Source organism: Melospiza melodia, chromosome 9 (assembly GCF_035770615.1).
Source record: "Melospiza melodia melodia isolate bMelMel2 chromosome 9, bMelMel2.pri, whole genome shotgun sequence".
Taxonomy (NCBI): domain Eukaryota; kingdom Metazoa; phylum Chordata; class Aves; order Passeriformes; family Passerellidae; genus Melospiza; species Melospiza melodia.
In genome coordinates, this window is record NC_086202.1 from 19,905,242 (window position 1) to 19,932,239 (window position 26,998).

Below are 26,998 nucleotides of genomic sequence, written 5' to 3' on the forward strand. Positions count from 1 at the left end.
TCACCACACGGCTCCAGCTCAAACTAAGTCAAAATGGCTCAGTTTCACACTGTGCCTTGGCAGAGTTATGAAATACCTGGAGAATGCCGCACCAATTCCTTGGGCCAAGCAACACAGAGAAGCCTGATGTGAAAGAGAACATGGACAGATCCCAGGCCAAGGTCTGGGCAGGGTGTTGCTGCACATGTGCTGCTTTAGTCTCAGGTCCTTTCCAACCAAAACAGCCATGTTAGTGCTTAAGTAATTGCAGAGTCAAACTAGTTTCATAATCTACTTATTTTGCTAGAAAGACTCACATGGGATGTGTGCTTGGGTCAGAATCCACTGGGGCCATGTCACTGCCCCAGTGAAAATTCAGAAGAATGCCACTGACTTTAGTGTAGTTATTTTGGATTTTTTGCAGTGTAATCCTCTAAATCTAGGCCAGGCAGTGCCCTTGCACAGGCTGCTGTTATTACTACATTTACTTGACAGAGGCAGCAGGCCAATGAAGCAAGGCTGTCAACAGGCTACAAAACCAACTTCCTAGACAGAAGCTGCATGATATGCCACACAGATAAACATGTAAGATGCTCGTGTGTTTCTCTCCCACCTTCTCCACAGCTAGACTGCTAAGAGCTTACAGAGTAAGAGAAAAAAATCCAAACCAAACAAAGAGAAAACCCTGAGTCAATGATATTCCTCACCCCTCAAGTCTTTTCTATCTATGACAACTAACTGGCTTAGTACAGTAGCAATGATTTACTGAGCCACACCTCTACAGTGCCTTCTGTGCCCCGTGGTAGGTGTGAGCAGGCAGCTGGCAGGAGACACCTCTGACCCAAGCAGGTTAGCTCAGGCATGGCACCCATTAGCTCTCCACAGCAGCAGGCTTCTCAGCATGAGGGAGGGAGTCCAGCTCTCAAGGCCTCCAAGGGCCACACAATCTCTGATAGTATGGGGCATGATGCTACCCCAACACGATTATCAGAGTGGCATATATTCAGGTCCTAGGAGGATCAGGCCCAGAACATCTCTCACAGGAGTGAGAGGGAACAAGAGCAGTTATTCCAGGACTTACCTGAGGCTCAGAGGCCAGATTCATCTTATAAGGATGTGTCTTTCCCTCCTCGCTTACAAGTGGTGACCAGACTTTTGCCTCAGATCTGCAACACACACATTTTGAATAATTAATCTATTTTCATCAGTGACACCATAATTGTTATTAAAAGGCTCAAAGTTCAACAATTTCTCAAACTTTTCCACAGTCTCTCATATATAGCACAACCCACATCAGGAGGAATCCAGACAGCCTCATTTTAGGTACACAATGTAGGTGGCTTAGATAAGTGTGGTCCTTGGAGCAAGACAAGATCTCAGTAGTGACTGTCCTGGCTTACTCTCTGTGACTCCACAGGCAACACATCAGGCATAGGCTCCCACCCAGGCTGTCAAGCTAGGGGCTACCCAAAAAGAGAAGCTGGAGATATCCTGCGGATGCCTTAATTAAGTGGGACAATTCAGATTGCTATGTGCTTCAGCTTTTATGGGTAGCCAGCAAGAGGAATGATTCTTGTATGTATTTACTATATAAAGAACATTTTGTTCTTGAGGTTGGAATGCCTTGGAGATAAGCTAGAAACATTTTCTCATTTGGGTCTCCCAAATTTGCTTCTTATTTATAGTGGTATCCATGTTGAACAAACAGAAGGCCTTTTAGAATGATGAAAAAAAACCAAACCCCGCCTGCAATGGGACAAAGAACTGAGACGACCTCATGTGACAGAGAAAGTCTACATAACCTTTACTGGTCTGTGGTCTGACCCAATTACTCACAGTAGTCTGAAACACAAGTCAAGATCTACAACTAAAACCAACTGCTTTTACCATCATCATTGTGGAATTCTGCTATGTCCCAAAGAATGACAAACAAATGGTGAGGAAGAACTAGAGTGCTTGGATTTGCTCGAAATATGTTGTGGGAAGTATTTCTCAGAAGTAAAGACAGTATTACCATCTCAGATGGATTAAACAGTGCCACTTTTCCCAAACATTTGAATAGTAGGGAATGAGTGACTGCAGTATTGTTGAATGAAAACTGCTGTTCAATGCTAAACATTGCATCATGCAACAACCAGATGGCTGATAAACTCTCAGGATGAGGTCTGAAAACTATGTTTCTGTCCTGTTGACAGGAGCCCTTTCTGGAATCTGGAACTGGAAGTAGATGTACTTCCTAGGTATTTGTGGGTCAAGGCCTAGCTATAATTTAAGTACTTAGTAGCAAAACAGGAATGCTTCCATTGCGAACTAACTGGATAAGTGGAAAGAGATTTTTCAGTTAGAGAAGGAGGAAGAGACTAGAAAAAGAAAAGGCTGACAAGGATGGAGAAACGGGGTATAAAGCTACCCACAACATATTCAATCTGTGTGCACCATTCCTCTAAAAGCCCTCCAAAGTCACAATGTTTTTCAAACAGCCCAAACTTAGCTGAGATGCACATATACATCCCAGACATTTGCTGCATAAATAGTATTTCAGTATTTGCACCTAGAGGGCAGCTCGGTGGGAGGAGATGGGAGGCAGCATTCTCATCCAGGAAAGAAGAACAATTTTATTGACCTGCTATTCCCTTTATTGCACAGTGGACCTTACACAGGAGAAACCTGAATGAAGGCTGCTGTGCTTTCACAGGAAAAGTACAAACACACAGTTCACATCTGATATCCTTTATGAGTATTCAGGTACAGCAAACGTTTGACCCTTGGTTATTGCATCCTGCAAGCCCAGCAGATCCCTGACAACCCATGCCACTCAAATGCTGCCGTGGGGCAAGCTGGGGCACACACAGACAAGCATGACTAACAGCTGCATGGTATCAGATCCACACCAATCTGATCATCATCTTGTCACAACAAACAGCTGCTCTTACTGGAGGTCCAACATGTCTCAGGTGAATACAAAACAACCATTCTCTCCTTGCTTCTGGACGCTCATGTTTTAAGGTGCCTGAGGAACCAGCAATTTCACCCAGATTATGGATATCAAGCCTTACAAAGTCCCACCAGGGATGGCTGTATTTTCCACACCTGAAGACTGTTTGCACATAGGGAAGCAGCCTGATGAGCAATACAAAGCCTTATTCCTTGGAAGGGTTTGGAGATCATGTGTGACCGAGTTTCATCTCCTCAGAGGTGAAACAGGGGACACAGCAAAATGTATGGAAATGAGACACCCAGCCAGCCAGGCTATAAGCAAAGGGACATTGGCTGGAGATGAAGGAGCAGCTCAGAGAGCATTAAACACTTCTGCTGATCTCTAGCATGAGGCATCCCTGTGCCAGTTCTCACAACAGTGATCCAAGAACTCTTGAGGTAGCATTTTCTTTCATAGCACTTTATTATAAGCTTTCAGAAGTACGAGACGGCTTTATTCACACTGAAAAATTTAAGCCTAGAGCAGGCCAGTGTATGAATATGGAACAGAAACTTCCCCTCAGGCACTTGATTTCATCCCACTGGCCCTCAATGCATTTGAGGTGCTGATCACACAGCACTTTGGTCTCCAGAAGAGAAGAGGCAATAATGGCAAACTACTTCAGCCCATAGGGGGTTTGACCAAACTTTTCTTCTTTATTTATAAGCAAGGCAAATAGCTCAAGTTTGTTCCCCAGACTGCTGCCATCCTGCTCTGTCACTGGATATAAATGGAAGCAGCAAGGTCACTCCCAGCTTTACTTTCAATCCAGTTTAGAAGCTATCCAAACAGAAATGTTAAATAGGCCACGCATCTGTCCCTCTGAGGCAGGGAAGATAAAGCTACTCTTTGTATTCACAACAGCTGCAGAAGAGCCCCTCAGCCACTCTCAGCAGCCCATTTATGGACCCAGTGAAGTAGAAAAAGGACACAGCTTTGCTCTCCCTGGCTTAACCCAGCAGATCTTTCAAGGCATGTGCCCCATCCCACCTGTGGAGCCCACAGTCTGTCTTAGGTCTTAGGTACAACCACAATGGTCCCAGCTCTTGGGAAGGATTTCCTGGCTCTGCTTCTTGTGTCAATGTCTGTAATTCTACTGAAGTGTGGCAGGAGGAAGAAAAACACCACCCAAAAGTTCACCTTATGTCCCACTACTGGCCCAGGGTTTACTTTCTGCAGTATTGGGAAGTATGGGCACCAGGCACAGAGAGCAGGGCAGATTAGACTCACTGTGTTTGTGTCTTATCCATTTCGTTCCATATCTTAGGTATACGAAGGAGGGAGCAGGTGTCAGAGTAGGCAGCTAAACCCAGCCTTGGTAACAGTACCTTCAGTTCACACCAGGCTGCTGCTGGGAGGGGCTTTCTGGAGATCTTTCTGTCCAACAGCCTGCTGGGGAATCCCACCCTGTCTGATGAAAGCCAGGGGCTTTGGCATCCTTATCAGATCTCAGAAACTCCTGATAAACTGATGAACATTTATTTTATGATATGGTTTCTAATGCATATTCTTTCAAATGAGACTCCATCAGAGAGCAACACTGAAAACAATGAAGGAGACAAAAACATGACACAAACAAGCCTGAGAATGTCAGGAAAATTAACTGCAGGCACATCTATACACAAACTCTGACATTTTTGCAGTTCACATTTCCATGTTGTTTCCTTACTACAGGACAGAGAGTAACTTAGGGCCAGGGAATGAGCCATGCATCTCCTGTTTCATCCAGGCAGAAACCAAAACCCAAGATTAGAAAGACATTTCTCTGATGCTAGTTTGGATGCAGAGGTACTGGTAGGAAAAAGAAGGAAGGAAACGACGTGCAAGTCAAGGCAGGAATATGGAGAGGTATTTATGAAACAACAATTTTCAAGCAGCTTGTCTCGAACATGATGTAATATAAACATTACAAGAGCCTGGATTTTGCTATCAGTGCTTTGCGTGCAAAGCTGGGCCATAGCTTCAAGGGAAAAGAGCTGGAAAATGAGGGTCTAATTCTTTGTGCCAGGAACTGTGTAATTTCCATAAAGAAGAAAGGCATATCTACATTCATTCACATCTCATTTCAAACACTGGGATGGACACAACTAAGATACCAAATAGCAAATAAACCCCAAAAGACTGAAAAGTTTCTTGTCTAGCACAAAGTTCTTTAGCTGAAAAATGAGGAAAGACCTAAAGAATTTATCTTTCACAATCCTCTCACCAGAGTTTTCAACAGGCATTTTAATAAAGATTAGAAACTAACTACAAGAGCTGTCAGGCTACCAGGAAGGGACCTTTTAATCAGCCTTTTAGCTGCAACAGCTGTCAAATACAGGCCCTTGACTTTAAACATGAGTAGTCACTTTTAACAAACATCCATTAATGGACATATTCAGTTTGGCAAGCAAAACTGTACTCAGGCTGCATACAGCCTCCTGCCAACTCACACAGCAATGACAGTCACAACTTCCTGGAGACAGGAGGCCCCAAATGCATGTCTCCATGCCCTCTTGCATTTCAGGTGTCTCTTTATACAACCACTAAAACTAAAAGGCAACTCCAGTTAAACTGCTGTGGCTGCTTCTGTGTATCTGGAGCAGGTTCATGACAGCTACAAAGGCTAAGACACTGACTGTTCAGACTCACACTCTTCTAACTGGCCAGCTGCAGAGTTAACTCTTACTGTCTCACCAAAGAGGCTGTAAAATCACAACAAATACCAATCTTGATATGCCAAAATTACTTTGAACGTATCTGTTGTTAGTAAAAGCTGCTGGCATGCACCCACAAGGGCTGGAAGCACCACACTGGCCATGGAGAGGTTGGGAGTGGCCACAGAGGGCCAGGCAACCTGCATGGCCTTATATAGCTGCACACTGAGCAGCTGGCTTTTCCCAGGGCCAAAGGAATTATTAGTAAGATGACAGAACTGGAAAACTCTTCTTGGCAAGGAAGCAAAAAGGCAAACCTAAATGAGTCAACGGATTCCACCAACTTCCTAGAACAGAAATCCAAGCCTATTGTGGCTTTGTGCAACTATTCCCCACAGCTCAAACCTGGGAACACATGGAATGAGCAAGAGTGCAACCAAATCCACCACACAAAATGAAAGGACACGACACGTGTGCTCTCTTCTTCTTCATGAGCATCTACACATGATCCTTTCTGACAATCCATTTAACAGGTCCTGGGAGCAGACCTGACTTCCCTGATCCTAGCACTTTTCAAAGAACAAATACATAGCTTCACTCCTTGGCAGCACTTTCAACAACTTAAAAGACTATTGTGCAAACAAAAAAGGTGCATTAATGTATTATAAGCTGGCAGCAGAGTAGCAGAAAAGCAGCTTGAAATTTGAGGAAAATGACAGTAGAAGCAGAACAGGACATTACATATTTGCAACCTTTTTAAAAAAATATTCTCCTTTACCACCCTCAAACTGCCTCCAGACATAAAGGGAAGGACAGACTCACTACAGGAACACCTTTTTTGTTGAAAAAACCCCTTACATAAATATACACTTTACCTTGGAGTTACTCAGGGCTGTACAGTTCCACCACCCATCTAGTGACTATAGCCAGAGGCAAAGAGCCATTTGTTATAGAAATAATTTTCACCTGTGCTGCAATGAACATTTGTCTGCTTTTGTACATCTGCAGCCACAACAGAGCTGTGTGTCAAATTCATCATGAGCACTTCCACTGACAGGGGTGATGCCTGGATCATTTGACTATCCTGTGAATTTTGTGGTAGGAGTATCTGTTTCTCCTGCACCTTCTTTGCTTTAAATGCTCTTATTCAGGGAAACCATCTCACTCAAAATACACATTTCCAAAGAAAGTTGATAGCTGTCTCCAATTTGTTGGACACATCTTGCTGCTTACCCCCATTAATGGAGAGCAATGCTGGGAGAGGCTTAGCTCAACCCTAACACATCAGTGCAGTGGTGTTCACACCCTAATTTGAAAAAATGAAATCACCAGGAAAAAGAAGCATAGCTCTTCTAAAATACTCCAACTTCATTTTTCCTATGGAGAGACTCAAAAACCTCCCTGTGAATTCATCAGTTCAGCAACCAGGTAGGCTTGAATTGACTGAAGCACTGTCTTGAGCTTGATTTTACACTGCTGAAGACAATAATGGAACCTTTACTTTGGTAACTACATTTCTTTTCAAACAAAAAGCAAAATGAATGAACAAACAGGCTCAGAAGAGAGCAGGAGCTGCTGGACACAGTGAGTTCAGTGGGAATTTGTTATCTTTGGCAACACTGCTGAATATCCACTTTCGAGGTAGAAGACAGACCTTTCCAACTCTGTTCAGAAGTCAAACAGCAAAGCACCTGGCAGTGCCACTTAGGAAAGAGTACTCAAAGAAAGCAATTTGTGGCTGGGTTTTAAATCCTAGGAAATTATGAGATTTGCTCCTTTGGGTGAAAAAGCAGACCAGACATGTTTTCTTCAGCTAGCTAGAAAGTTGATATGTTTTTAATGGTGACTTGTGTTAGACAAGATTTCCTGCCCACAATCTGATCTGAAATATTTTTGGACTGTTACCATTGCTAAGAAAAATAGCGAAACAGGAAACATTGGAATGCTGTTGATATACACAATCAAGCATACAGTGCAAACAGCATTTCCTTTACCAGAAGCATTTAAGTCCTTTCAATTCTCTATATTTACACTTCTCTTAAATAATCATTAGTAAGCCAAACATGAAGACATCTTAACTGCTTGGCTATGGTTAAAAGAGAACAGAGTTGCCAATTTGAAGAACACACATGTATAAAGATTGTTTTGGTTCACAGAAAAGCAGATGAAAAAGACAAGCATGAAACACTCTCCTAGCTTCCAGCTACTTGCAGCTTAAAGGCTTTCTGCAGCAGAAATACTTCCATTGTATATATCATCCTTTAAAGATTTGTCTTGCACTGATTCACCCTCTAGGGTCTTCAAACCACATACACTCATCACGTGTACAGCACAGTCACAAATGAACTCTCCACTGTCACAACAGTGCTGATCCTTTGGTAAAACTGAAACACCTGGTGTGAGCTCAGACCTGTGTCTGAAACCCACCTGGCACAACCTTGTTGCCACACTGAATGTAGGTCAGAGAATATTTAGCATGGGTAATCATTTAAATAAGTAATCATTCAAAATTCATTAGCTAGCAATTTAAAAATCACTAAGGACTTATGCTTTCACAAGACATCTCTCCAACGGTGAGTAGAAAAGGAGGACAGGGAAGACTTCTCACTCCAGAAAACCTAGCCCAGCTGGGCACATCCTCCCACCAGCAGGGTAATGCTCCAACCCACAGAGGTGCTGCTCTGTCAGAGCAAGGATCTGTGCCAGCGCAGCTCCTTGGTACAACTGATTCAGCTAATGAGCTACAACTGCACAGAGTGGAGACCAGACCCAAGGGCTGCTGCTGTTGCAGTGCAAATGATATACATTCCTTTTCATACTCAGCCAACTATTTACAGAGCTACTTTGACAGAGAAAAAACTTTCAGCTCTGACCTGACTGTATTGTGAGCCTTCCTCACCAACTGTACAGCTGAGCCTTAGTGACAGAGCTGTGCCCACCAAAGCTCAGGAAGCCCAGGCCACAGCCCTTGGCCAGGTGGCACTCATTTTCCCCAAGAGCCTTCCATCCCCTCCATCCCCATGGCAATGCCCTTCCCTTCTTCACAGAGGAGGGATCACCACCACACCACAGTCTGCTTTCCTCACCCACTTCCCCTGCCTTAAGGTTAGCGGGAAGGTGAACTATGGCTCCAGGTCTCTTAAAATGCTTTCTCTGTCACCTCTCTAGGCATCCTCTCAAGGCCTTTCATTTTAAGGCCTTAGACTGTAAAGAAAAAAGAAATGGTCCTGCCTCAGCAATAAAGACTACATAGCACTTCGGACCACTGAGTGCAGCTGCATTTAGACCAACACAATTATGGGGGCATAATAGAAGGAGGTACTGGGCATTAGGGATAAAATCTTCTCAACAGAGTACAACCAGGAAAGACAACATGGTGTACACAGATTTTCCATAGAGCAATGGGTAGTAATATCAAACTCTAAAGTGTAAGAAGTCTGATCACTGCTTTCACATTCTTGCAGTTTTGACACTCTATCTGGCCTTCTGTCAGCAGAACTCAGTAATCAGTACAGCAGCAGAAGCATCCAACACACACAAATGCTACCTCACTGAAAGAGGGTCTTGAAAGAGTGGAATTGTGTAAACTGAAAGCCCCTGCACAATTTTACACAGCTGCAGATCCAGCTAGAAATCTCTCCCATGGCAGCTTCCAAGCCCAAGGCCAATGAAATGTGCATAGGGCAGCTATAAACTTAACGACATTGTAATTAACATTTGCAAACACATTTTACAGACTCAATGATCTGTAAGAGTGAACTTGCCTGCAGGCTCAAAGAGCCCTTGCCTCCCTTCCTCTTTCCCAGACAGAACCACATGGCACTGGTTTGCCAAGTCAAGCAGCTGGATTTTGGAGAGGAAAAGGAACACTCCTTTGCAGGAAGATTACACGCTGCTAAGTTCAAGGCCAGTATAAAAACTCTGGGGTTAACAGGCTGCTGCAGTGTTCACTACCCATTCACACTGCCTGCACTGTGCTCCATTCTTCCCTCTGTGAATTCCCTGAATGAACCACCAGGCATTTTTTTTTGGCCAAGACCCATCGCTTCCTCCTGAACTGGGAAATGCCTGCTGAACTCCTGGCATTGTCCAAGCCACGGTAAAGACTTGTGTTTATCACAGAAAAGCCCTGAACAACTGGACCACTGTGTAATTGAAGGCATGCACTCCTTTTGCACTCCTTTTGAAAGCACTTCCCCTGCATCTGCCCTGAAACTGATGGATGACCTCTCTTAGGGAAGGCAGACACAGGCAAAACTTGCTGCAGAGCAAGTAGAAATGCCATACTGCATCTACCACCTGGCTTTGAAAAGCACCAGTACCTGCAGCTGCAATTCACACCAAAAGGAAGGGTAAATCCCCAGCACCCTCAAAAAATGCAGGCTGCAGTTCTTTTAAGTAGCAGCAGTTTAATGCAAAGCAGAGCCCTGCCTTCCCATCTCCATCTCCTCTCCGTACAAAGATGGCCCAAGAACAAAGCCTGGCTGGTGAAAGGAATGAAGCTGTCCATTGCTCTGCAGTTCAAGATGGTGGGAAGGCTGAAGCCAGTCTGAGCTCTACACTAGTGGCAGAAATTGTGGCTCAGCTGTCACTTGCCTTTATTTTTTCAGGACTTGGAGAGTCTGATGCCTAAGAGGAACTTTGTTGCACCCTCGGTCATCACTGTTCAATCGAGAGGCTTCAAAATGTACAACATTTCTGAATCTGTGCTTGGCAGAAACCAGGCAATTAATTGCCTGGAATAACACAAAAGCATATATTTTAGCTGCTAAAGGAGTGCAACAGGAAGGAAGGCCATCTCTGGTTGCACCTCCTCTGCTATGAGTGAAGTTTTCATGAGACTATCTTTGGTTTCTTGCTGCCAGGAGCCACAGAGTAAGTTGACAACCCTGCCATAAATTATCAGCCAATTTCTCACTTGGAAAGTTGTTTTCATAAGGTCAAAGTGCATCAAATGCAAGCAGCATTAGGATTAAAGGATGAAATGCAGTTCCCTTTTGCTAGCCAGCACCTGCCAGACAAAGCACTAAGAGGTCAAGTTAAACAAGCAAGAGGCCTACTGCCACACCAAAACACAGCTACTGCCCACCCTGCAATCCTCCCTCCCTCCAGCCCCAGTCCTGCCCAGCTCCGTACCTGCTGACTGTCAGAGTCAGCTCATCTGTGCAGCCCTTGATTTTGTTTTGTGCCTCAAGGTGTGTCATGTTGTCTGTGTTCACTCCATCGATGGCTATGATCTGGTCTCCTATACACAAGTTGGCTATTGCAGCTTTGCTGCCTGGAGTCACCTAAGAGAAAGCAAAAAGAGTGAATGGACTTTCCACGGAGGAGATTTCCATAGAAACATTTGAAAAGGAGTTAGAGAAGCTGTGGTTTTTCTCACTGGTACCTGGAAGTAAAGAAGGTAAAATTAATGAAAGTAAATTCTAGGACGGCATTTATCTAGGTCTTTTAGATAAAGGATTTTGTTTTGGCACCCACAGATAGAAATCTGGAGAGAAAACAACAGGTAAATAACAGAAATCATATTTTCACTCAAGACAATTCTCATGCTAGAGAGCAAGATCATAAAGAAAGCAACTATGTTCTTTTGTGAACAGAGAAGTTCTCTCTGAAACAGAAGGTGCTGAGGACAGACAGAAGTCCAAGTCGCTAAGAACAGAGGTGACAGAAAAGAGTATCAGAGTCATTGCAATAACTAATGCCAATCAAACACAGCTTTGCCTGCATTAAAATTTCATTTGTTTTCTTCCTTGAAGGAAAGGTTTGGACTCAAGATTTTGGATTCCTTCTTTAGTTGTAATAATAAGGTTTTTGCCAGAAACAGGTGCAACACACATTTACTGACTTCAGCAAGATCAATCCCAAAGCAGTGTGTGATCTATGCAGATTGGAAGGGGGAAAGGCATCAGAAACGTCATCCTTAAATCACAAGCTGTCAACAGTGTCTGAAGAAGTAGAAGCACCAACCCCTCTGCCTGATCACAGCTCACCTTGACACCTGTTGCCATATTGATCTCCCCTTCCTCTCCATGTGGTCCCAGACCGAAGACACTGCAGCAATGCCATCAGTATGACACTCCTCATGAAAAAGGTCCCAGCTAAAACTTGGCATTTTCAAACAAATCAACTAAATGGCTTCTTCATTTTACCCTACTTCTTTTAAAGAGGTGTCCTCTTAACAACAGAGACCTCTTTGGGCCAAACTTATTGCTTGGGCAGAAGGTGAATAACATCATATTTGTGGCTTTGCAAACACTACATAAGATTTTGTGCCGTTTTAATGAGTTTGTGAAAGGTGTGTAATGATTTCTATGGGCTTTCATCCATTATTTAACAGGCAGAGGAAATGAGGAGGGTGGACTGCTCCCAGACATGAGTACAGATTAAAACATGCCTTGCAGCTGAGACATACCTCATTTATGAGTCCATTACAACTGGTATTCATTCTACACATTCATGCTAGGTTCCAGCATGCTGGAAAGCAGCTGAGTAAACCCAGCAGAGCTTTCAGACATAAATACCATTCACAAGATTTAGAAATCCCTCCTAACTAGGGTTTGGTTGGCAAATCATTGCCCTCAGGGAAACATTCCCCTTCTAGAGGTGTCACACATTAGCAGCAATCACTGTCTTCCCTGGGTCAAATCTGAAGCTGTTCAGGATATCTCCTCACAACTGTAGTGGGCTGTTTTCCCCAACCAGAAGAAAAATCACAAGCTGCTTTTCTTTTTTGAGCTCTCTACTAGGAAAGTGTTTAATGGAAAAAGAAAGGACACAAAAGTGGATCACAGAGGTCCAAGCTGACCAAGGTGCTCAACATTAATCCAAAGAGCTTCAGATGGGTCAACCAATAGTGGATGTCTACCTGCACACCACTTTGAATGCTGCAAGCAGTCTCTGAACTGACAGAGGAAGTGCTGATGAACATACCAGACAAAGCACCAAAAGGACACAGAAAATCTGATTTACATGCGAAGATCACCACCTGCCAAGCTGCAGCCCTCAGCTGACCAGTGACCTATTGAGGCCATTGAGTGCAATCTGGATTCATTGCCTCGAGAGCACCTCTGTAAACCTTGTGACAGGGTGCTGTGGTTCAACCCCAGCCAGCAGCCAAGCCCCACTCAGCTGCTCACTCCCTCCCCACCTGCAGGACCAGGGAGAGAACTGGGAGAGCAGAAGTGAAAACTTCTGGGCTAAGATAAAGACAATTTCATAGCGAAAGCAAAAGCCACACACACAAGCAAAGCAAAGCAAAGCAAGGAATGAATTCACTCCTTCCCATGGGTAGGCAGGTGCTCAGCCATCCACAGGAGAACAGGGCTCCATCATGCATAATGGTTACTTGGGAAGACAAACAACATCACCCCAAACATCTCCCCTTCCTCCCACTCTTAATATGCTGGGCATGATGCCATGTGGTCTGGAATATCCCTTTGGTCAGTCGGAGTCATCTGCCCCCTGCACCCCCAGACTCCTCACCAGCATGGCAGTGCAAAAAGCAGAAAAGGCTTTGGCTCTGTGTAAGCCCTGCTCAGCAACAACAAAAACATTTCTGTATTATCAACCCTGGGCTCAGCACAAATCCAAACCACAGCCCCTTACCAGCCACTGTGAACAATTCTACCCCAGCCAAAACCTGCACACAGGGACAGTTTGAAGCTCTGAAGAAATCCTGAGCACTGATAGCTGCCTACAGTCCCATCAGATCTGGGAGCTGTCATTATAAAATCCATAAGACATGTCCCTAAGGATATCATTAAAGCAAAAGGAGCCCGCAGGAAATGCAGTGTGGGTCCTGTCCTGATCTCTGGACCTTAACTGAGTCATTTGGTTTCTTGGGGCCTTTGTTTCCTCTGCTACCAAAAGAGGTAGAGAGGCACATTACTCACCCCTGTAAGGAACACCAAGCTCAGTACACTGCTACCATGATTCATTGTCAATCAGATAAGTTGCCAAGGGTCAAGAACAACAGTGGACTAATGCCAGCACTGGAACACGGCTGGAGACTGAGCCATATGGCTTGCTGTATTTCTGATAATTATACAATATGTGATAGGCTGGTAGAAGCAATCACGTATCACCAGGAACAGCTAAGCCACAGCAACCAGGGACACTGAAATACTGAAGCCTCCTGAAGGACCCCCAAGAGCCACCAGGAAGAGCAGCTGGCATTCACAGTGAATCTCAGTGCATTGCCAGTGCTTGTGGTGTCAGTTTCCTGCTGTGTCCACTTCAGAGGAATTGGAAATGCAAGTGCTCTTCTCCATCAGGTAAGTGCCACTGGTAGCACAGGGGCTATGCCATGCACTCAGGTACTCACACAATCCTCTCCCCTAAGGACAAGCTACAAGGTTGCACAAAAATATAAAAGAGATATGTATCTTCCAAAAGTAAACATGTTTTAAAATCCAGCTTCTTCAGGTCTGGAAATAACTTGCCCTGAAATGCAACCTTCCTCAAACTACTGCCTACAACATCCAGCTCCTACTGTCTGCCAGGACTGCTCACAGCAAACATGTCTGCACAAGGGCAGGGTATGGAGGGAACCCATCCCCCATCCTTTTAGGATGATTTATAGCTACTAATAATGTTCCCTTCCCCCCTCACAGTAAGGTCTGGGCTTATCTCAGTGCTGCCAAGCAAAAGGCGTTTCTGTTATTAAGAGAGGAGCACAGAGCTGCCACTGTGATGTTTTCCTGCTTTTATTTTTGTCACATCCCTGCCTGGTCCATGGGAAGCAGCAGGGGCAGGCATGTGGCTGGGGGGAAAACAGGCAGAGGTGCTCAGAGCACTGGCAGCTATCATCCAGCTTACACAAAAGGACTCCAAAAATGAACAAAAGCTTCAGGCAAGCAGGGATCCAGTAAATTTTGTATCTGAAACTGCTCTGTTCTTGCACTCAGATGATCTAAAGCTTTGTCCCAGCCTCTCTTACCCTTTCCTCTTGAATGAGCATGGAGCAGAGACCAGCAGGAGCCAGGGGACCAGCAGGCAGTGCTGTACAATTGCACATCTTGTACAGGTGGGTGAGTACTGTGCAGATAGAGCTGCACTTCTGCATGGATAGGCAAGAAGGGCTGAAAGATACTGCAGGGAACAAACCTTGTACAAGGCACAGCTTGTGCAAAGGCACAGTTTCTTGTGTCCTTCAAAAGAGCTCCCTGACTCGGCCTGGGCCTCCTCCACTGGGCTTGAGCAGATGGAACATGGGCAGACTCACCAGGCACAGCTCAGCTCCAGAGACACTATGGTTGGGTGAATAAAGCTCTGCACACCTCATAACATCATGCCCAAAGGCTTCCTCTGGAAAGGAGCCATGCCCTGCCTTGAGGTGATTGTTCCCAAGCAACTGGGTAACACTGCCATGAGGTCATTTTGCTGTTGAACAGACAATGCTGAGACAGGCAGAGCAGCACTGACTCATGCTGTGTCCAAAACAGGTCCCAGAGTGATGCTCTGTTTGGTGGTGCTCTGTGTAAGAAATCTGGGCTACTATAGAAATATTCTAGAGACTTACAACCAGATACATCAAACCACGTCCTTGATACCAGCTCAGACACATGTGCCAGCATAAACAATCCCCATAATCTACAGGTTTGTGCACTCTTTATTCATGCAAAACTCAATGTAGTAGATAACAGTTTAGACCAGTTATAGGCTTGGACCCCTTTTTTTAAAACAGGCCCCACAGATTCAGGATTGGCCAAGCAGCAAAGAAAGTGCTATGAAATATCAACTCTCCAGAAAGTCTTTGGGCAAGTGCATTTACAATAGAAAACACTTTGATTTAGCAGCAGGAGAAACATCTGGCTGCTTATTCAGCTCCCAGGACCTCTTTATAAAACTTCTGTCTGTCCCAGAGCTTGCCAAACACAACTACATTTTATATTTGATGTAATTCCCTCCATACATGCTATCTAACAAGCTTTGCAGTCCCTGGACAGGGGTACATGGTCCTTTTTTCCTCCTGTGGGCAAGGATCCAAGAGGCAGCAGTGGGTATAGTGAGGGAAGCTGCTGCCCTCAGCAAATGAGAGGGAGGAAGGGTGGGAAGCATTTTTATGAAAAGCAGCATAACTCAGCTCCCTGTGAGTCAAGATAGCTGGGTGGGTCTAAATTCATTCACTTTTTTCTGGCCTTCTCCCCTCATCCATTCTGGCACCCCACATGCTCACTGTGTCAGCTCCTCACAGACCCTGCAGCCCCGGGCATCACTCCTCACTCCACACCTAAACACATTGCAAGAAGTGATGAAGAGATAAGAAAAGAGAAAATTAACATCAGCCAAGAAAAAAGATCTGGAGAAACTGCACCTCTGTGTGTTTGAGAGGAAAACCCAGCTGGGTCATTGCTGGAAAGGAGACATGAAGCAACATACTTCCAAGGCCACCAGTGACAGCCAGACATCTCTGACATTCACTTTAATCCTCCCCACCCACACACACTGCTCTTTTACCATGAGTAATGTCCTCAGCACTGGAGTATTATGCTAAGCAGTCAAAGTTTCTCCCAGCAAAAGCATGCAGCTGGGTCAGCAGAGATCAGAGGCTATGAGAAAACTCAGACAAGCACATTCACCACCCCTTCTCTTTAGGGCAGCAGGAATGATATGCCTTACAACCGGCTCCAGGAGAGCTCCCTTCAACGCTGCTCCTGTTCCCTGCACCATCACAGTCTGGCCAGGCTGCAGCCCAAGCCTCACTGGCTGCTCTGTGCTGGCCCAGACCACATCATCACCAGGAGGCAAGAAGGAGAAGGGCTTTCCATACCTCTGGCTGGTGAAACCCCTGAGCACCAGCCCACCCAGTGGGGTCTGGGCTTCCAGCACAAGCTCCTCTGGCAGCCCAGCCCTCTCCTGCCTGCCTTCATGCCCTACCCTGACAGCCAGAGGAGCTTTGTCAACACGAAAGGGGAAGGCATCAGACACTGCACAGAGGGGGCTGACCTTGGTATAAAAAGACATGGGTGAGAGGATTTGCTCAGACAGATGCTCAAATGGTGGTCAAGGAGTTACTCAGCTTCACAGCTTCTTTTGCAACATGTCCCACATTAAAACAAATAAACAAGAGATTTTTTACAAGGCCTCAAAAACAGCTGAGTCTTTCCTGATGGTTTATTTCATCCTCTAAATAAATTAACACATCCAGTAATCAGCAACCATCTAAGATACTGTAGTCCAGAACAACATCAATTATTTATGCACTTTAGGGCTCCTATAATTTCCCGGTTTATACTAAAAAAAATAATTCTCCTGTTATTTTGATGCTGCACCCTTCAAATCCAATTCATTTTACATAACATACACATTTCTTGATGGACAAAGTGATTTTTAAGGGTGAAAGGTACCAAGAAGCCTGCAGGTGTAGGTAACTTGACATTTGAGAATAAAAAGAGCTTTCTTCCTCCCAAGAAGTCCAGCATTTGCTTTTGTCACCTAAAGTTCTAGGGCTTAAAGCTCTCACATTCACTCCAAATGTAGAGTTCTCTCTTTAGGCCCTTTGGGGAACTTGTCCAGAACAAGGTGGGTCAGACATCATCAGAAAAGATTATACTGGTTGCAAAGAAGAGGTACAGAGAAAAGGGAACTCCAAAGTTTGGGTGACATCAAGCTGCTGCATAACCAATGACCAATTAATCTGAATGTGGGAACTGAGGAAAAGAGAACCCTGGCTCCTAGGAAAGACAAGAGTACTGCCCCTTCATGTAGCTCTGGTAGAAGGCATTTGATTAGTATCCCAAAAATTGTAAAAGTTTTTTTCAAGGTAAAAGTGCTCCCCCAGATCAGGAAACTGGACTGGAAAAGATCAAACCTATCCTTGCCCCAAAGCACTTTGCATTTACCCCAAGAATATTTGCTGCTTTGCCCTTGCTACAATTAAGGAAGATTTCTTTTCATCCAAACCCTGGTAGCCAGGGAAATCAGAAAAGTCTTTTCATCTTCTCAGCAGCCATTTGTACCTTTAAGCACAGGATTTTTCCAGGAAACTGCCAGGATTGATGTTGATTTCAAAGCCTGTAGGGGCACAACCTCTGCGCTCTGACAGAGCAGACAGGGCTCCCACCAAGCAATGCACAGGGCATCCTGCTGTCCTCTGAACACCAGCCCAGCCACCTCTGCAGGGCCAGAAGCTCTTGGCAGGTGACACCAAGGAGCAGAGTTCCACAGGCCCTTATCAGCTGTTGTGGAGCAGCAGGGCTGGTGCTGCACAGCCCCTGCCCCACCCGCAGCCAGGCAAACATCCCAGCAGCAAACACAAAGCCACCTTGCCCTTCCTATAAAGCCCAGCAGCTTTCCCCAGCTGTCTCCCTCTGCCCAGACAGCCCCAGAACAAACCCCCAGCACAGTGCTGAGATTTGCAGTCACGGGCACAAGAGCTGGACCCCGTGGCAGAGGAACTGCAGTCATAGGTGTGCACAGTGCAGACCAGCCAAGGCTTTCTGGGTGAGGAGGAAAGCCAGCCCAACCCTAAATCCTATCACATCCACCACACCCCGTGTTTCCTTTGGCAGAGGAAAGGCCAAAAGGTTCCACTCTGGGAGCAGAGGGCTGCCCGGAAAGCCCCAGCTCTCCTCTTGTCTCAGAAGAATAACCTGCAGCCAGAGTCTCTTCCCACCTGGGGCAGAGGCTGGGGCACAGCCCCCAGGGCAGTCACTGGTGCCACTCAGCTAAGCCCTGGCAGCACCGGGGGGAGGACAGTCTCCACCCATGCCATTAAGGGACGCCATTAGCAGGGTGTCCCCCACCAGCAGGGCTCTCCCTCACCACTGGCTCTGGGATGCCTTTACTCAGCTGCTTCCTACATGGTTGACAGGGTAAGGATATCAGCTGGTACCAAAGCTAAACCTGGTATCTTTTCACACCACAGGATTCAGTCCCATGATTTCAGATGGGAAATGGATTAATTAATTGATTTCAGACCATCAAGTCCAGTTTTACCACTAAATCAAGCTTTAAGTTTATAAAGCTGGTTCAGAGGGCCATGCTTGAAAAGAAAACCAACACACTCAAATGCCCAATTATGATCCAATTCTGTATTTTATATAAATTCTGAGTTTTTAATATACCACAAATAGATAAAATATCAGACTAAGCAGCAATGAATTCATTTTACAGTGGTCAAAATCAGCAACAAGCATCACGTTTGGATTTCATCTTTTGAACGTATTTACATAACTGGGCTGTCTTGAAACCAATTTTTCATTGGAAAACTGGTTTTATAAGAAAATGTCCAGTTTCACAGACTCCAAGAGACATCCTTAATGGAGCTGGGAGGTTTTTTACATGACAAAATGGCAAACATCTGTTTTGCCCATATTTTGGGTCAGATGCTCAAGATCGCTACCACAAACCACAAAAATTATCTCAATAACAAAGTTTATCAGACAGCTCCATGTATTCAGCTGGAAACAAAAAGCCTCAATGTTTATCAAAATCAAATGCAACCAAACAGGCAACAGCTCATGTTACCTGAGGAATGAAGGGGGATGGGGTCTGTCAACTGCACTGGTTTTCAGACTGCTCCATTCCATCAGTGGCTGCTCATACAAGGTGCTGCTTGTTCCCTCCATCAGCTCCCAGCCTCAGTGGGATTTAACTGAGAACTACCCTGTGCACAGGTCACCTCCACAGAAACGATTACCTGTATGTATTGTGTCCATTCCTGTCTCAGAAAGAACTCTCAAATTCTACCCCACCGACTCACTGCAGAGTACATACTTACAAAGAGCAGTAAAGACAAGGGCCTTTCCTACTCCTCTAAGGAAATCCAGCAGGCTTTGACCCAGAGGTCATTACACTGATCAACAGAAGTTTGGGGTTTTTTCTGAACAAAAACTGCAATAAACTGTCCACCAGAACACTAGAGTTTTAAAAAGAAATGCAAGCCAGAAACATCTGTGAAGTATCTGTCCTAAAGAGACGAGAAACTCCACAAGAAAGTCTCATGAGCAGCATTTGTGAAATCTCCATACTCAGTTCTCTCCAGGAAGACCAGTCCAAGATAACCAAGAAATCAGAAGTGTTCTCACAAAAAGATGCTTGTGATGTATTTGAGCCTGAAGCAGTCTTGAACACATATTTCAAGTGGGAAGTGAGGTAGGGCAGTGACAAAAGACAAGGTAAGAGCAGTTGTGGAAATGCCACAATCTTTCATCTGCTGCTCCTCTAAGGCACAACCAGACATTGGTACCATGCAGCCAGTGTCAGCCAGAAGCCCTTGGCCAGGCTCTGGTGGCTCCCATGCTCATGGCACCAGTGGTCCTCATCCTTCTTGGACCCAGGACTGCAACACCAAGTTTCAATGACTTCCTCTGGAGAACAGCCCAAACGGTGCTGCCTCCCACCAACAAAACTACATTCCAGTGCAGCTGTTCCCCAGCTCACTGGGAGCTTGGGAAGCCAAAAGCCACTAGCAAGAAGCTGAGGCACAATGGTGATGAGGGGCCATAAATACCAAGATAAACTCTAAAGCTTAACAGCACAAGTATGATGGTGCCAGAAGCCAAACATGAGCTCCTGGCAGACAATGCAGGCTGAATTTAGGCACCTGGTTCAAAGAGGGCTGCAAGACACCCAGCTGAGGCCTATGCCTGGATGGACGTCTCTCCTGGCATCCCACCAAGCCAGCACATGGAACAGCATGGTGATCCCATCCGTGCATCACTGAGACAGGCTCCACTGGCTACGTGGGACAGCTCTGACCCCACGGACAGCACTGACCCCATGGACAGCACTCCCAAACAGCAGCACTCTCAGCGTCAGGATGCCACTGCTCCCCACGCCCAGGACAGCAGCCCAGCCCTGTGCACCCCTGCTAACAGTGCTGCTCACGAGCACATCTGTGCACCCACTCACCTCCCACTTGCAGCACAAAGTAAACATAAGAGCTGAGGAGGGAGAGCTGCAACCAAGGTAATGCTCTTATCACAGGTCACAGCCTCCCCACCCTCTCAGGTAACCCCTCTATCTCATAACACAACAGGATCAAGGCCCTCACAACCCCTGGCAGATGTCAGTCCTATGGCCACAGCTCACCCCATCCTGTGAGGGAAGAAGGGCTCTGTGCCAGAAATGTCCCCGGTGAAAACACAGGTGCCAAATAAAATCAGCAAGAATATGTAAAATCATCACACAAGGAGGAACTGACTTTTTAAAACAGGTCAAAACTGGATCACATATTTTTTTACATGGTAAGGGGAAGACTTGCCAAGAATTTCACTCCTGAGACCAGGAGAGAAATCCAGGAGCCTTACGAGCAAACCACAGGAAAGATTAATGACTTGAAGTCTGGGAGGGGAAATTAAAAGTGTCAGAGGAGTCACAAGAGAAAGCCCTGATAAGAGCTGCTAATTGTCAGCATTTACGTCACCACGATTGGAGAGGCTATTTTATTACATTTTAGTCTCTAGGGTCAGAATTTCTCATGAGGTGGTTATTTTTGCTGCTTTGCTGATCTGTGTCCCTTGGTATGTGCCTATAAGCATTGATAAAGGCGACCAAGGAGAGCTAAGAGCAGGTAGGGCTTTAGACACCCTTCTGCCTGAGATTCTTGCTGGAAGGAAATGGCAATAACTACCATAACAATGAAGTAAATATCACTTCCCTTACAGTAAAGGTGCTTTCATATCCCAAAAATGCTTTAGAAAAATGAAGCATTATTACTGTAATTGAAAGAGATTACACAGAAAACTAGTAACTCACCCCCCAGCCCCGGTGGGTTTAAGAGCTTGTGAGCTCTGCCCTTCCTGCAGCTGGCAGCTTCCCCGAGTCACCCGGGCTCCTTCAGGCCCAGTGGGACCCCACGGCAGGAGATCCCGCGGCAGGAGGCATTTATAAAAATTCACAAGTCTGACCATCCTGGTCTTCTTTGAGGACAGTAAATTCTCGTAAATTCAAGTTCTGGTACGTTCCGCTTCCCACAGCCCTTCCTCACCTGGGGCGTGCGGGCACTCCAAAATTGTGCAATGGGGGCAGATGCCAGAGCCCCAGGCTAAGAGCAGCTCGCTGGATGCCTCTGCTTTGCCGAGGGATTGCTGGAACGAGGAGCAATCCCGTCGTTCCTATTCTCATCGGGGAGACCTGCAGCCAGCCCCGACAAGAGTCTCTGTGCAGTGCACCCCGCGCAAAGCCGAGCAGATTTTGGGGTTCGGGGCCGCACACGGGCCCGCGGCTCTGGGAGCCTGCAGGGGACGGGGGGAAGGACCCAGCTCCCGGCAGGGTCGGGCACTGTGGGGACAGGTGGGGACAGGACAGAGAGCACCGAGCACCTGTGGGGACAGGACAGCGAGGCGGCGAGCACCGGCGTCTCACAGCCAAACGCTGGGCAGAGGAGGGAAAAGCCATGTATAACGCTAAAATTGTTCCGATGCCAAATTTTTGCCATTTCCTAACTAATTTTCTTCAAGGGGGGAGCAAGAAGGACTTCGAACAGAGACGGGCAGAGGCACTAAATACACCTTAACATGGCTACTGTAAACAAAGGCTCTTAACTATACATGGCAAGCAAAGCCTGCGAGCACTCAGCCAACCTCGGTGAGACGGGTTCCCACAGGCTGGGCTGCCAAACCCGAACCGGGGCTCAGGGGATTCCTACTGCCTGCAGGGTCCCTATGGACAGGCTGAGGAGGGAGGTTCGGTGGGAAGCAAAGACCCCGGTCTGCTACAGCTGAAGGGGCTGAATGTGCCACCACCGATTTCACCGTAAACATGAAAACTCAAGCAAACTAAAAAACAGGGAGGAGAAAAGGACAAGCCCACCTCCCGCCCCGACTTTGCCGCTGTGCCACCTGCCAGCCCGAGCCGACCCCGCCGCCCGCAGCACCGCCCGCCGCAGCCCGCCCTACCCGGGAGATGGCGAGGGGCTGCTCGAAGTCGCGGCCGCCCACCAGGCGGAAGCCCCAGGGCCCGGGGCCCGAGAGCACGATGCGGTGCGTCCCCATGTGCGCGCTGCACCTCGCGGCTGGCTCCGACAGCCCCGCCGCCCGCACCGGCCCGGCCCGGCCCGGCCCGGCCCGCCCCCGGCCCGCCCCGCCCGCCGGGCGCGCCCCGCCCCGGGCAGCAGCGCCCGCTCCCCGCCGCCTCCCCGGCTGGAGCCGCTCCCCGGCTCGGGGCAGGCCCGCCCGGGGCAGGGCGGCTGCCGGGGTCGGGAATCCCAGCGCCCCTCAGCCGCTCCCTGCTGGCAGGCAGGACAAGCCCCCGGCAGGCAGCCGCACGCAGGAGTGAGTGCCCCGGTGCGGCATCTCCCAAGCAAATACTCTCCAGCCTGGAGCAATGTTAACTCTGAAACCTAATGGGGGCGATGGAATTAAGCGGCCCTACCTGCAGTTTCCCCGCCAGGATGGGATGAGTGAAGTGGAGCCTGGGAAGGATGTTACCTCTCTGTTAATTTATCCCAGGTTCACTGATTTAAACAGCGTTTTCTTTATCTCTAGCCCCTTAAGCACGGTGCCACCAATAAAAGGAATTCTTCTATACAGCTTTTCAGCCAACCTTCTTATCTGTGATTTAGGAAAAATAGTTGTTTCAGTTGCATATTAAGCCCTCAGTAATCTAATGGTGGACAAGCGGGAAAGGTTGGTCACAGAACCAGCATTGGCATTTGCAACTGGAGTGCAAGCATTGCTGCTCGCTAAGTTAACGAAGACAGCTCATCCATAAGCACAACATCAGCGAGCTGTATCTGAAGCTGGGATTCAGCCACAGCTGGGGAGCATGGAGCAGGCAGCAAGTAGGAATGATGCAGGTCACCTAGGTACTGGTACTACAAGACGTGGCCACAAATGACCCCATCACAAGGCACACCCTCACTTCTGCAATCCCCTTTTGTGGTTGTGCCCTTTTTCCTGCATTAGCTTGTCTTTTCACAAGTTATTTCTTTCTAGGGTCCATGTGTCCAGACTATTAATTTCATCCCTAGCAGAGAGAAGTAGTTCTTCCACTACATCATTGGTGTGGCACTCGTGACAGTGAAGAAAGTGACTGCTTTGCCACAGCAGTGTGCAGGATCTCCAGAGAGCTGTTGCACACTGCTGGGTCACCTTCCCCTCTCTGCTTGCCCAGCTTCTGAAGTCACTAGCACCTCTAGCTTCCTTACCTTAGATTAGGTTAGAGGGAGTAAATACCAACGTTCAGCAGTCACAGATGAGTTTCTCCCCTCCCTGTCCAGGCTGCTGTAAAGCAAAGGTGAGGAGTGCTTGTCAGCAAAGCCATGGTCAGGCTGCCCTTTGGCTTTTATATAAAGAGATATATACAAAACAAACAAAAAAGGGCTTGTGTCTGTGGGCTTTCTAAACACATGTAGCCTGAGGCTTTTTCTGTCATGGTAGTTTGGTTTTAGGATCAACTTGTTTACAGTTTGACTTCCTAAAAGCATTGTGAGTGCAGCCATGATGTTTATCTGTCTGCCTGGCCATCCAGGCACATCATCACAGAGTCTGAATCTGTTGCACAATTTTGGCTTAGTCTGAGATGGACGTCTCCAAAAAGTTAAAACTCCTTGTGAAATACCAGTCTTTAGGGTGAGCACAGTCCTGCACATGCCTTCCCTCACTCCTTCAGGAACTGTTCCCTTACACAAGGCACGCCCAGAAAGTCCCAGCTAGGTGTATTGCTGCAGGGAGACAGGGGACAATCACCACAGACCTACAAACCTTGTGAATTAATGCTGTAGCCATACCTGCCCTGTCAGGGTGCAGCTACCAGATAGCAGACTCTTAAAGCTTTTGACCCAAGCCAGGGTTAAAAATGCACATGTAAGCCCAATACCAACTGACATCCCTTCCCCCACAGGCTGGCATTTTGAGTTTCTTGCCTGACTTAACCTGGGTGGTCTTTTCATCTGAGGTCACAAAGACCCTTTGTAAACCAGTGGAGAGAGGTGTACTCCTGACCTCCCAGGTCTGCGTGCACGCCACAGCAACTGTACCCTCACACCATGTATGGTGAGATCAGTGTGTAAACCAGCTTCTCCTCTGCCTTTTTGCCTTGGTTTCTTTAAGCAAAAGTCAGAGCCAGCCTACAGCTCAGGAAGGACTGATGAGCTCAAGCCAAATCACAAGCAGGATCCTCAGGTGCAGTGGTGAAGCCCATGGCAGACAGCCACACATCAGTATGGATACAGTGGGGCACTAAAACAAAAGTGCATTGCTACAGGAACAACCAAAGTAATTTTATTTAATAACTTGTACAAGGAACACAATAGTAATTCAATAATTCCATTTATTAATTGCCAAATAGTAATCCACTGCAATAAGAAACAAAAAATCAACACAAAAAGAAGTTGCAGTTTGTGTGGATATGTGTGGTGCGTGTGTGTGTGTGTGTGTGTGTTAGTGTTTAACTTAAACTGGCAAGAGCAGGAACAGAAAATTAACTTTTAAATGAGTATGTTATATACAGTCAATATCAACATGTTACTTTGCTGGATACATTTATTTGGTGTTATCCAATCTTACCAACAGGCCTAAACATTGTTGCAAATAACTGGAGGGCAAACCCAAAGCAGAACAACTAACCCATAAATAAGATGCAGGATTCAAGATACCTCCTGCAGAAAATAAACAGCGGTGCTTTGTATCATATCTGAAACCTTTCATAAAGAATATTTTGTGCTAAAACTCTTTATGTGAACATACACAGAATTCCATCACTTAAATTAAAGTGGATAAAAACTCCCAACCTTTCACAACTGCCTTTTTTCCCCTCCCTTCACTCAATGTGTTTAAATTATTTCTCTATACAAGGTAAGTACATTGTCTGTACAAAGTTAAATATACATATTTACAGTCAAACTTCTGAGACACAGAGTCTTCTCTTCCGCTGACTGAGACGGAAGACAAGCCTACTTGATTTCAAACCCAGGAGCATGGCTAGTTTATCAAAACATTGCAAGTCGTGCTAACAGTTAGTTGTAGTTTACTCTTAATAAATCTGTATAAAAGCATCAGCATAAAAATAGGCATTTTATATTATTAAATACGGCTTATGACAAAATAGCAATCTACCCTTTGCTATTTGTACGGCAATTGTAGGAAGCAGAGTCTGATAGAATTGGTTTTGTTTATGCTTTTTCTTAATAACAAAAAGTCTATCAAAAGAGTATTCATAGAGGCAAACATACAGCCAAGCCATAGGGTTTTTTTTTCCCCTCAAGGAAATACAAATCTATGTAACTGGTAATAACTGCTGGGAACAGCTTTTCAAATTGATTAAACTTTTTTGTATGACTAAGAGGCAGCCAAAATGCGTGTATTTATTTGACCTACCATCAACACTGTAACCAAAATGAAAAAAAAGGCACCCTCAGTGATACATTGTTCAGATTTATCAGAGCCTCTAAGATTTAATGCCAGGAAAGAAGTCCCAGCATTTCATCCCAGAGCATACACTGGAAAAGGTGTGTGATCCTTTAGGGCCAGCCACAGGGCAAGAGGAGCAGAGAAAGTGAACAGCTGTAGGACTCATAAACAGAATTTGCCCTCGCGGATGTTCTGTTTATTGGTTCTACTCTTTGTGCAGATAAATGTCAAAGCTAGGCTGATTTCTCTTTAAAAAACAGGACTCAGTTAATTTTGCACACAATACATTCACACACACACACCCTGCACAAAAGAAAAAACCCTGCAGAGATCCGTGATATGTTATTGAAGGGTTTGGGATTTTTTGCACTTTTGCATTATGCTTTGGCTGACCTCTCTGGATTAAATCACCAATCCCAAACTCCTTCTCCACACAGAGCTCTGCAATTCAATTGTATCAGCTGTCCTCCGCCTCTGCTGGGTCTTAAGATGCATGACATGAAGGAAAGGTTTTCTATGGAAATAGAAGGCAGAGAAAAGTGAGTCTTCAGCAAGGCAGAAACGGGCAGCAGGCCTGTTTCCTGAACTCCTGTGCCTGAACTCCGTGCCAACCAACGTGAGCAGCTGCGGGGCTGAGTACCGCCCCAAAGCACTACCCTATCTCAACACACAAACAAAACCTATACCATGTGCTTCCCTGAAGCCTTCTCAGAGGTAAGTACTCCGTACAAATTAAGATTATCATCAAAACTTTTACTGGGAAAGGGAGAGGAATACACAAAGGCAGCACTGTAAACTAGAAACTGTCTCTTCTTCAGCAAACAAATCACACCCTGACTCCATGGAAGCAGGGCTACACATTCAACTCAATAGTGTACCACATAACCACATCCTCCTAACACTTCTCATCTCTTGTCTATTACATTCATAAATTGTCTGTTTCTTCACTGTTTAAAAACACCATCTGGAAAGGAATCCCACCATCCTTGTCAGGGTGGGATCCCTGTTACTTTACAGGTACAGAAGCTTCACGTAGTTGCCTGGGAAGGTGCCAAATTGCCTTGTTCTCCTGGATGTACCTGTTGCAAAATAAAACACAAGGTAGA

General features: G+C 46.1%; 2 protein-coding genes across 55 annotated transcripts in view; both read right to left on the reverse strand.

Moving 5' to 3' along the window:
* Nucleotides 1–22,567, reverse strand: part of PDLIM1 (PDZ and LIM domain 1) — a 43,453-nt gene extending 20,886 nt beyond the window's left edge. For all 5 annotated transcript variants that reach the window (XM_063163684.1, XM_063163687.1, XM_063163683.1 and 2 more), the window contains exons 1-3: nucleotides 22,440–22,567; nucleotides 10,729–10,880; nucleotides 1,061–1,145 (exon numbers count right to left, since the gene is read on the reverse strand). In XM_063163684.1, coding sequence (XP_063019754.1) covers nucleotides 1,061–1,145; nucleotides 10,729–10,880; nucleotides 22,440–22,535 — 333 coding nt within the window. In that variant the 5' untranslated portion in view covers nucleotides 22,536–22,567. The remainder of the gene's footprint in view (nucleotides 1–1,060; nucleotides 1,146–10,728; nucleotides 10,881–22,439) is intronic.
* A 2,228-nt stretch (nucleotides 22,568–24,795) lies between these two features.
* SORBS1 (sorbin and SH3 domain containing 1) overlaps nucleotides 24,796–26,998 on the reverse strand; it is a 158,191-nt gene continuing 155,988 nt past the window's right edge. For all 50 annotated transcript variants that reach the window (XM_063163693.1, XM_063163699.1, XM_063163695.1 and 47 more), the window contains one exon: nucleotides 24,796–26,971. In XM_063163693.1, the coding sequence (XP_063019763.1) occupies nucleotides 26,904–26,971 (68 nt within the window). In that variant the 3' untranslated portion in view covers nucleotides 24,796–26,903. The remainder of the gene's footprint in view (nucleotides 26,972–26,998) is intronic.